Consider the following 12,068-nt stretch of genomic DNA (forward strand, 5'->3'; position numbering starts at 1 on the left):
CTGCTAAGTTCGGCGGTGGGATGCACACAGGAATCGGGACTAATGCTTGGCTGGGGCTGGGTCGCTGGGCAGGTGGGACCCCCCTGGGCAAGTGGGGCCCCCGGGCAACTGCCCAGCGTGCCCATTCGGTAAGATGGCCCTGATTTTGGTGCAAATTATCTCTCTGAGCCCTTTTTTGTCTACAAGCAATCACTCTAGTGTTGGCTTCACATTGTTGCTCTGGACTGGTATACTGATGGACTGTGCCTGCATGGTGTGTGTGTTGGTACTGCCCCTTGTATTCTCTGCCAGGACCGCATGTGTCCGGTGACAATTTAGGAGCACATTTGGGGGACACACTATAACAGGGGGTGTCTGAACAAGGACATTCATGGGAGGATAACCAAGTATTTACAAAGAGATGACGATGCAGATTAAAAAAGAATACACACAACCTTTGAAATGACATAAACATGTTAAAGCTAAAACGAGAGTTTAGAAAAAGGGTTTAGATATTGGTTAAGTTCTGCTACAATTTTACATCTACCTTTGTCATTCTGATTATCTTTTTAATAAATTGTGTTTGTTTTGGCAGTATCACAGAAGGGCTATGGATGCTGATGCATTGGAGTTAGTTCTAGAGCCAGGCAACAAACATGCTTCAGATACAGAGGCGATAAACACAAAATCTGACATACAGGAACATTATGGCAGTCAGATGTCTCATTTTTACAATATACGGATAACAAACATCTGTTCTTTGTCTCAGGACAGTCACAACTACAACTCTTCTACAGCACAGTTGTTTGAGTGGGGTGAGCAAGCATCAAACAATCCAGACAGTAATAAGAGACCTGTGAAACGTAATAACTTTGAGATGATAAGTAAGGGTGAAGCAGAGCACAATTCAGTGGATTCTGACATTTTGTTCATATCGTCAAACAATTCTGATTCTGGAATAAGAAAAAAAAGTAAGGTTAAAGCAGGGGACAATTCAGTGGATTCTGACATTTTGTTCATATCCTCAAACAATTCTGATTCTGGAAAAGGAAAAGAAAGTAAGGTTAAAGCAGGGGACAATTCAGTGGATTCCAACATTTTATTTGAATCTTCAAACAATTCTGATTCTGGAATGAGAAAAGCATGTAAGGTTAAAGCAGGAGACAAGTCAGTGGATTCTGCCATTTTGTTCATTTCTTCAAACCATTCTGATTCTGGAATGACAAACGTAGGCATGCACCCCCTTGACAAAGCAGAAAAGTCAGAGTTCTCTTCTTTAAAGATAGACAGAGGCCAAAGAAACAAAGATAATTTGACTACAGATGACCCAGAAAAACTTGTGTGTGACACAGAAGTACTTGAGTGTCTTCATGGAACCACCCATTCGAAAAAGAAACATCAAGTAGTTAGGTCTCCCTTACAGAAAGGTCCAGTGGTACCGAATCAATACAGTATACCCATTCCTATAAATGAGGCAATGCAACAAGTAAGAAATGAGAACAAAAGTGATGAAGAAGACAGATCAAATGTCCAAACCGTGAATAATCCTGAAGAATCTAGTAATGTTTTCTGTTGTATATTTTGTTGGCTAGCACAGGTTCATGGTTCAACATTGCAGTGTTTGTGTGAAAGTAGGCATGAGGCCCAAGCCATTAATTCTAGTCCAAAATATGACTGGAATCTGGAAAGTAAGGATTGCTCATCAGTGAAGCTTCCTATTTCTCAAAGTGAAGTCTCCACAAAACATGCTCCCGCGGGTATGCAATGTTATGGCAAAACATCTAAAGGCAAGTGTCAAACTACATCAGCAGGTCCTTGGTCAAAGTATACCCAGCTTGAAGGCCATGGTCGATTTGGTTCTTCCTCTGGATATAAAAGTAAAATAGGCACTACTTCTAAGAAAGGCACTCGTACAAAGCAAAAGAAGAAAACCCAGGTCCATGGATCAACATTGCAGTGTTTGTGTGAAAGTAGGCATGAGGCCCAAGCCATTAATTCTAGTCCAAAATATGACTGGAATCTGGAAAGTAAGGATTGCTCATCAGTGAAGCTTCCTATTTCTCAAAGTGAAGTCCCCACAAAACATGATCCCGCAGGTATGCAATGTCATGGCAAAACATCTAAAGGCAAATGTCAAACTACATCAGCAGGTCCTTGGTCAAAGTATACCCAGCTTGAAGGCCATGGTCTACTTGGTTCTTCCTCTGGATATAAAAGTGTAATAGGCACTACTTCTAAGAAAGGCATTCATACAAAGCAAAAGAAGAAAACCCAGAATGCTAAAAAGAGGTCCACATGTGTGACTACAATCAAGAAATCACACAAGTAACACTGATCCGAAGTTAATATTCATTCAGGAGAAATGACCTCAAAACCACCACAAGTTTAATCCCATGCTATTTGTTAGAGGGCAGTAGGGATTTTGTTTAAAATAGAAGTGCCAGATTACAAAAAAAGTCTACATACTCACCTATTTGGATGCAGCATCAGTCTGATGCTGCAGTTGTCCCCCCGTTGCTCTAAGACCGAGAACCGAGTGATCAGATGACCGCTGATCACTCAGTTCTCGGTCTTCACTGAACAGAGAGCAATGACTGTCAGCCACTGGTTCTCTGCTCTGCCCCTCCAACACTCACTGAAGCACTGGGCTGTGGAGGGAGTGAAAGCAGGTGGCTCATACTCTCAGCGGCGTGCTAAGAGGCTCATCCAGCTGCTGGTCAGGCATCTGGGTGGATCCCGACAATATGGTCAAGGCGCTTTCAGAGCCTGGAGCAGCTCTGTGATGTCAGCTGCTAGTAGATTTTAGCGCGCTGTCAGCTGGATTTGGGTCACAGATGTGCAGAGCTAAGTGCACTCCTGTGACCGACATGAGAAGTATGGCCAAAGGAGCTTTGGCCATACTTCTCCTTTAAAATGAAACCCAGCCATAATTTTAGAGTCCATTCAGACTAGCGCGACTTGTCAGGCGACTTGGTCGCCTGACAAGTTGCGGTCGGTCGCCCGCCATTGATTAGTAAAGGACCCGTTCTAATAGGAGCGACACAAGTCGCTCCGACTTAGAAAAAGGGTCCTGTACTACTTTGGGGCGACCTGGAGGCGACTTGCATTGACTTCAATTATATGAAGTCTGTGCAAGTCGCGCCGAAGTAGCGGCGCACGCTGTGCACCGCGACTTCACAGGTCGCCCCACAAAGTCGTGTTGCGTCAGTCTAAATGGGCTGTTATTGTTTGGGATGGAATGGGAAAGGATTAAAAGTTTTGCCAGTTTTTTATTTATTTATTTATTTTTTTAGCTGCTTAAGTTCAATTGGGGAGATTTCTATTCACTTCCTGTCCTGGTGACTACACAGGATAAAAGGGGGAATCTGCACATAGAGGGAAGAAAAAAACAGGCTAAAGTTTCACAACTTCCACATTCTTATCAAAATAATTTACTTGAATTTTAAGTATTCTGTTCCTCAGTTGCCTTCTTAGGAAGGATAGGTTTTTTTCCCTCTATAAGTATATGGAGGCCTGGCCACACATGCACAATGAGCACAGAGCAAAACTGGGATTATTATCAAGAAATTCTCTGGGATGCTAGGCAGGTGAACAGTAACTACATCTAATAGGATGCAGACGCTGTTCGGCCAACAGCTTTCCACCCGGCTCCTTTGATTTTACAGTCAACTTTTGTGGAGCGGGCGGTGGCAAAAAAGCCACCTATTGCTTTGAGTTTTAGCTGATACAGTAGGATTCAGATGAAATTTCAGCTGTGTATGGACAGCTTTGGGATAGTGCTGATCTTTTAATATAGTTACTTATAAGTTGATTTTTAAACTCTTTTTAATAACAAGGAAGCAAAGTGAAGGGAGTCCCACAGAAGCTTTAAGTCAGGAGTTGTAATTTACAAAGGGCTGATGACTCTCTCCTGGATTCCTGAGTTTGTTAACATAATCTGTTGCCCGTTTTTAAACATTTGTTCTTACTGGTATAACCCTTTTGTTATCCTAGGCTATTTCTCACCCTCCATTTCCTTACTTATGATCAAACAACCCCCCATCTTACATTTACCTGACACCATTTTTGGGTTGACATGGCCAACGTTAACAGTGCTTAGCCATGGCTGCAGGATAAGACCTGTTGGTGGCAGTGATGCTGATTGACTTCCTCTGCTTGGGCATCGCTATCTCTTCCTTCACCTAGATTCCAGCCTGCGGCGCCAGGGCGAACATGATTCCAAAACTGCTGTTGACGAAGTGTAAAGTTTTTACTATGTTAGGTTCTTGAGGAGAGGATGAAGGGTGGAAAATACCTTAGGTTAAAAATTTGTTCATCTCTATACCCGTTAAAAAATAAAATCTGTTTGGTTTTAAAGTAATTGTAGAGCCCCGATCCTCCTTTTCTGGGGTCCCCCACAGGTGCTATTGGATCCTCCTCTGCCACCATAGGAAGCTGCTTTCTATGGTGGCACACCTGTGAGCTTGGTCCTTGGAAACAGACAGCGAGGCTTGGCCCTGTCCCCCACACTCTTATTACAGAATTTGACTTAGTGCTCTTTCACACGGTCCGCCTCCGTAGGCGGATCCGTGCTGCTCAGCAGGGATCGATCCGCAATCCCCGCTGAGCCGGCGGATGACAGCTCCGTCTCCGCTTGCAGTGCGGAGAGGGAGGTGTCACAGCCCCCGCTGCTCTCTATGGGGAATCGGATGAGAGCGGACCGCCTGTCCGCTCTCATCCGATCTGATCCCCCAGGACGGATGGAAAATAGAGTTTCCATCCGTCCGGATTTCATGGACAGGATCGGATGCGGATGGCAGCGGGTGTCAGCGGGCATGTCTCCGCTGACATCCGCTGCTCCATAGGGCTGAATGGGGCATCCGATCAGATCCGCCTAAAAAACTGACAGGCGGATCTGATCTGACCGCCCGTGTGAAAGAGCCCTTACAGGAAAGCCTGTGAGAATGGGGAGAGCCGCTACAGATGGGCACAGTGCTGGATTGACTGAGGGCTTAGGTATGTATAAGGGGGGCAGTGAGCAGGCGATACTAATACTGAAACTTTTTTTCCCTTAACGCAGGGAATGCATTAAGGTAAGAAATGTTTAGGCTTTAGATCCCATAACCACTGATCAGTGATGCTTCAGGTAGTAAATCCTCCAGCAGCACATACTGGGATCAAGTGGTGCATCAAAGACCATCTGTATTGGATTGTTATCATTTACACTGTTACATGAGCAGTTTTAGTTTACAGCTTGCTTTCAGATTATTTTTGTTATAATTATTATTTTTTTTTCAAATAAAACTCTTTCTGAATCAACTTAAAATGCCCGAGCATGTCAGAAACTAACAACATTGTGTGCAAAAAGACACTTTTGCATTTGTTTTAACAACATTTCTTTCTCATTCATTAGGAGACACAGGATTCCGTTAATCAGAGACAATAGGGAAGAATTTTAGACAGCAGTATTCATAGATGTTGTGTCCACTTTGTCAAGAGATATAAGGAGGTGTTAGTATAGGCATATTACATTTTATCCATAAAATTGTTAATATCTAAAATCACATCCTTCTACAGGGATTCCACTTCTCTTCCTAGAGGGGCCTGCCAAGCTACACCGTGAGGTTCTAATATAGAGATGTAATGCTAAACATGGCCAAGAGGTGTCACTCTTCCAAAGGATTGGACAGAGACAATTGAGTACTGTCCATGATACTTTTTTATTTGCACTAACATACAATTTTTCAGGACAAGCTTTCGGGGTATGTCCCCTTCTTCAAGGTCCAAGCAGTACTGATTCCTTGGATCTTGAAGAAGGGGACATACCCCGAAAGCTTGTCCTGAAAAATTGTATGTTAGTGCAAATAAAAAAAGTATCACGGACAGTACTTTATTGTCTCTGTCGCAAGTGCACTAATACGGCTACAATGACCTCAAAGGGTTGGACAGAATACATGTTCTAATTGATGTCCAGACCTTAGTACATCTGAGATCCTGGGATCATCTTCGCTGCTTCAAGGTTGCATGCATAGGCGTACGTTTTCCCAAGTGTGTACTTTCAAACCAACATGTCTCAGCTTAAAGCATGTCTAAACCCAAAAGCAAAATGAGATAGCATTGCAGCATACTGGTTTTTTAGATTTGGTTTCCATTTGTTTTTTTTTCCACACTCTTTTTTCCTTTATTTTACCCCCGTAGTCCTGCCATTAACTCACTTTCTGTCCTAACTTGTCAACCGTACTGAGCAGCATTGTCACATTTGGACTGGGAGTGTGTTAGGACTACATAAGAGCTCGTTTACAGGGGGCAATTACATCCGTGCCCTGCACAGGGCCAGGTTTTACTGTCACAGGGATGCAGAGATGTTTCATGAATCTTTATGCCTGTAGTCCTATTGTTGTCTATTGGGATACAGCAGATGCATGGACACAGCCGGTGAATCCCAATATGACATCTGTGTGACTGTGGGTCTCCAAACTCCCCCTGTGTGTGTTTGGGTATCTGCACCCGTACATTCCCACACAGATGTCAAATTGGGGCACAGTGGTTACAAGCTATACATAGCGCTTTAGAATTTAAGAGGGAAAAGACAGTCAAGTGGAGCCTCCCAGATGCCCTATATGTATGACTACATGTGGAGCAGTGGTAAGATAGTGTGGGACTTGTCACCCTTGTTCCATATGGGGTACCATTTGTACGTGGACAACTTTTATGCAAGTTGTACCAATTTTTTGATGTTTGTTCCTTCATAAACCTGGCTGCTATGGCACCATGTGATTTAATCGTAGGGACTTCCCCCAACAGCTCGTTAATACCCACTTAAAATCTGTACTGACTGACGGAAAATCGGCCGTTGTGTTGACGGCCAACAAAAATTTTATAGCCTGCACACCAGAGTCGGTTGTCGGAAGTATCATACTAACAAGCCGAAAATCGGCCGATCGGACGTTGGCCGAAAATTCACGGCCAATAATCGTTGCATGTGTACGAGGCATTAGAAAGGGACGAGAAAACCTGCTTGCAGAATGAACTACTACTAGCAGTAAAATGGAAGGACAAATGCAATGTATCTTTCTGTCTTCCATTCAGACATGACGCTCCAAATTCACACGACATCTGGTGTATTTGAAAAGACTCTCTGCCTCCACGACTATAATCTAAATTTTGGAGGTGTAGACTTCAACGACCAAGTGATAAAGCCATTTTTAGCCCCCCTTAGATTTAGACACTTGTACAAAAAAGTGTCTATATATTTATTTCAATTGGCTCTATACAATTTGTATTTTATATACAAAGGTGCTGGAAGAATTGGATCCTTCCTAAAATTTTAGGAAGTGATCTTCTCCGCTATTTTGTATACAAAAGACACTGTGACCCAAATACAGATGCAGTTAGCTGGCTGCATGAGAAACATTTTCCAGATGTCCTTCAACCTACCCCAACACAAAGGTCACCCCAAAAAAGATGTCTTGTCTGTAGTAAATGCGGAATAAGGTGGGGCAAGGACTACTTCCATCAATACCACACCGTAGTAAACTATTAGTGTAGGATGCAGCCTGGCACAGCATAGAGGCCCACACATTTATGCACATGAAGGGTCTCTAAACATGAGAGTTAGTCAGGAAACTGTCCCATTTTGAGAGACCCTAAAATCAAAGGCTGGAAAGGGTATTGTTCTAAAAAGTTAGGCCTCTCAGGACCTGTGGCTTAATCAGGTCCGCCTATCTGTTTTTCAGGCAGACCTGATCAGACCACTCAATATTCTTTATAAAATGGCGGATGCACTGGTATCTGATCCGATCCACTAAAAACAGACAGAACATACATTCACCATCTGTCTGGTGGATTGGGTCAGATTGAAAGGGACAGCCAGTCCGTTTCCATCTGACCGCTCCATAGAGAACAGCAGGCTGTGTCCATGTCTGCTCTGCTAAGTGAAGCAAATACAGACCTGTCATCCGCCTGCTCAGCGGTGATCAGTGGAGAGTGCTGAGCAGGCGGAGTCACTTGATGGAGTCTGCTTTATCTGAAAGGGGCCTTAAGCTACAAAAAAAGAAAAAAAGTTATTTTATTGAAATAATGTTATATTATTGTTACTGTGTGTTATTGTAGTGTAACTGTTGTTGTTTGCTTTGTAGAAATGCCAGTCAGATGCAGCACTGATCTGTGTATTCTGACAGCAGCAGGTTGCTAGGTTAGGCACTGATCTGTGTATTCTGACAGCAGCAGGTTGCTAGGTTAGGCACTGATCTGTGTATTCTGACAGCAGCAGGTTGCTAGGTTAGGCATTGATCTGTGTATTCTGACAGCAGCAGGTTGCTAGGTTAGGCACTGATCTGTGTATTCTGACATCAGCAGGTTGCTAGGTTAGGCACTGATCTGTGTATTCTGACAGCAGCAGGTTGCTAGGTTAGGCACTGATCTGTGTATTCTGACAGCAGCAGGTTGCTAGGTTAGGCACTGATCTGTGTATTCTGACAGCAGCAGGTTGCTAGGTTAGGTTCTTGTTTTTGTTCAGCCCACAGGCCGAATTATATTAAGAACATTACATGTATGTCCAGTATTAGAAGCGTGGGGTGCATGTGTGTCGGAAGCTTCTAATGTTGACATACACTTTTTTGGCAGAGATTTCTTCTTCCACTTTGATCGATGTGAATGGAGGAACCTGTTGGGTTCTTTTTTTTTCTTTCATTCAGCCCAGAGGCTGAATGAAAAAAAGAACCTTACATATATGCCCAACATTAGAAGTGTCGCAAAAACTCCTAATTCTGGCCATACTTGTAATGTTTTTAGAGGGCCTTAAATGGCAAGACAGTTCAAACTCCCCCCAAATGGCCCCTTTTTGAAAAGTAGACACCCCAAGGTATTTGGTAAGAGGCATAATCATTCCATGGAAGATTTTTTTTGCCGCAAGTTTTAAAAAAATTACAAAACATTTTTTTTTTTTAAACAAAGTTTTCACTTTAATTGAAATATTTCTTACACATGCCATGGGTATATGTGGAATTACACTCCAAAACACAGTCTGCTGCTTCTTTCGAGTATGGGGATACCACATGTATGAGACTTTTTGGCATCCTAGCCTTGTACGGGGCCAAAAATCCTATGAGCACCTTTAGGCTGTCAAGGGGCTTTAATTACACATTGGATTTCTTGACTACCTATCACATTTTTTCGAAGGCATTAAAATGTCAGGACAGTATAAACACCACAAAATGACCCCGTTTTAAGAAATTAGACACCCCAAGGTATTTTCTGAGAGGCATGTTGAGTCTTTCATAAACCTTATTTTTTTGCCAAAGGTTTTTTGAAAATAAAAATTGCTGAGATATTTCTCACATGCATCATGGGTATATGTAACATTATGCCCCAAAACACATTCTGCTATTTCTCCTGAGTATGGGGATACCACATGAGTCAGACTTTTTGGAAGCCTACCTGTGTATGGGAGCCCAAAATCTAATGACTACCAATCAGTTTCGTAGTCCCTAAATTGCCAGGCTAGTACAAACACCCCCAAATTACTCCTTTTTGGAAAGTAGACATTCCAAGGTATTTGCTAAGAGGCATAGTAAGTATTTTTCCGGTCTCATTTCTTGGCACAATTTTTTGAAAACGAAAAAAGAAAATAAAAATGTTTTTTTTTTTTTGTTTTGTTTTTTATTTTTGTAAGCCTTGTGGCAAAAAATTAGGTCTGCAAAACACTCACCATGCCTCTTTTTAAATACTTTGTGTCCCCTTTCCAAAAAGAGGTAATTTGAGGGGTGTTTATACTATCTCGCCATTTTAGGGCCTCCGAAAAAGTGATAGGTAGTAAGAAACTCCATAGCGTGTTTAACGCCCCTTTAAACCCTTGAAGGTGCTCACTGAAATTTGGGGCCCTGTACATGTCTAATCGGCCAAAAAGTTTCTCACATGTGGTATCCCCATACTCATGAGAAAGCAGGAGAAGCCAGGAGCCCAGCAGGGCAGCAGTCACACAGCGTGCCCCAGGGGGTGCACGGGAGGAGCAGTTCTGGTAGAACATCCAAGGACGCCCTCACAGAACTTGAGAACCGCCCTGTAGCTGTCCTTCGGCTATAGCCCTCATATTCCCCATGTCTTATAGGTAAGTGACAGGCCTTAAAGCTGAATTCCAGGAGTTCAGAGACTACAAAAACTGCAGGCATCCTATGAGTTAAGTTCAATTTAGTGCATTTCACCTCCGGGATTTATCCCCATTACTTATATATAACAAGTTTATTGCACTCCTCTGAGCTGTGAGAGGATAGAAGCACACACAGAAGCCTTTGTATTTTGTGAATGAGGTCATATAATGCAAAGGCTTCTGTGAATGGGTAGACGGAGGGGAGGGCCAGACATAGCAGTTCCAGCGACTCTGTTTATGAAGGAACTGAGACCACAGTGGGCAGCATCGGAGCTACGGAAGTTATTTTCCTGGAGCACAATAAACTAGTCTGATGTGAATAATAGAGATACGTCTACGGGGCGGCAGGCAACACGTTAGACCTAACTCATTGTGTGCCTGCAATTTTTACAAAGTAGCTGAATTCATTGATCTAAAGTCAAAACATGTTTTTAGTTTTGGATGAAGGGGAGAGGGTTCAGAACACGTCGGGTTTTATTGCTGTTCCTGTCCTGTTAGGGAGATTTTTCCTTTCTATTTGTCCTCTGTACCATTATCACTGTGAGTGTAAAAGATAGTAAAGAAAATCCCAAAGTTTGGGTTGTCACCAGAACAGTAATAGAGGGGAATAATAGAGGGGGGCATTCATTTTTGTGACACCCAGGAATTCCTTCACTTCTGTTTTGGCTATGGGAGAGGAAGTAAAAGGAAATCTCCCCAATGGGACACAGAAGGCAAAAAAGTCGGAAAGGGGTTATAACCCACAATTACTGTATCCAAAATGAAAAAAAATAGTTACATTCTAGCCCCCACATGCAGAAATATTTTTTACTACAAAAGTGAAAAGATTTTCAAAGACAGAAATACTTTCAATTCTATTTTAAAGCAGTAGTAAACTGCAAAAAATAAATCTTCAAGCAAGTTAAAGTCATAATCATAATAAAGTCAATAATCATAGTACCCATCACATACTAGCACATTATGAAAGACATACCTTACAATGAAGCCTAAGCCCTCAAGCGGCACGCTGTCTCCTCTGACAGTGCTTCCATGTTCACCTGGCCTTCCTTCCATCTGATAGGCCGAACCACAATGTCATCACTCTGCCAATGCCATAACTACTGCGCATGCATGCAGTAGTTATGGCCGCAGCACATCTCTCTCAATGGACAGCAAGCCATCCATTGAGAGTGCAGTGCGCATGCACCAGTGACTTCACCGGTGTACCGCAACACTTCATATTCTGGATATGTGCCTTATTTGGTGAAATGCTGTAAGGAAGTACCTTTTTATCATTTATTTTCCCTGCGACTTCTGTTCGGGGCCGCCTAGGCGACTATGTCATCAGACTGACCCGTTGACTCCTGGGAAATCGACGTCATTGACCTGAGAAGTCGCAAGATTTCATGATTGGAACAAAGCGTGCCCGCAGTGTCATTACTGCGCAGGCGCGAGATTGCTAGGTCAATGCTGGGTAGACAGCTGCACAAAATCCAGGAAATGAAGCCAGGCTGGCTTCAGGTGCCCACATCCTCCATGGCCGCAACCGGAATAGACAGAGAAAAGAGAAATCCTTATATAGTAAGTCATTATAATGTGTACATGGCAGGTCTATCCATTGCCGTTATGGTGAATTACAACAATTGTGATTAGGATCATTTTGGCTAGGAGACTGGAACTCCACTTTAAGTAAATATCTCCTAAACAATGCATGTTTAGGAGATATTTACTGTACTTACAGGTAAGCCTTATGAAAAGATTACATTTAGGTATAAATCAGCAAAAACACCATTACTACCACTTTAACATATATAGCTTGTCATTTTTTTTTCAATATTTAAAACTACAGCACAGCCTATCTCAGACTACACAAACATGGCCGCCATAGGTCGCCTTGCGCTCCAGCACACTTTATATAGAATATAATTTCCCTAGTGTCAGAAAGAGAAAACACAGGAGTCCTCTGATTGGTTCGTGTGTTCTC

The 12,068-nt window shown here is 42.8% G+C and overlaps 1 protein-coding gene across 1 annotated transcript; it reads left to right on the top strand.

Moving 5' to 3' along the window:
- Positions 1–579: 579 nt before the first annotated feature.
- On the top strand, positions 580–2,559 carry LOC309559419 (uncharacterized protein). Its single transcript, XM_082262677.1, is given in 4 exon segments — positions 580–1,745; positions 2,106–2,304; positions 2,306–2,312; positions 2,315–2,559. Coding segments are annotated over 4 exon segments (1,416 nt in total). The 5' UTR covers positions 580–589; the 3' UTR covers positions 2,369–2,559.
- Positions 2,560–12,068: the final 9,509 nt, after the last annotated feature.

Source organism: Pelophylax lessonae, assembly GCF_965119305.1.
Source record: "Pelophylax lessonae genome assembly, chromosome: 7".
NCBI classification, from domain to species: domain Eukaryota; kingdom Metazoa; phylum Chordata; class Amphibia; order Anura; family Ranidae; genus Pelophylax; species Pelophylax lessonae.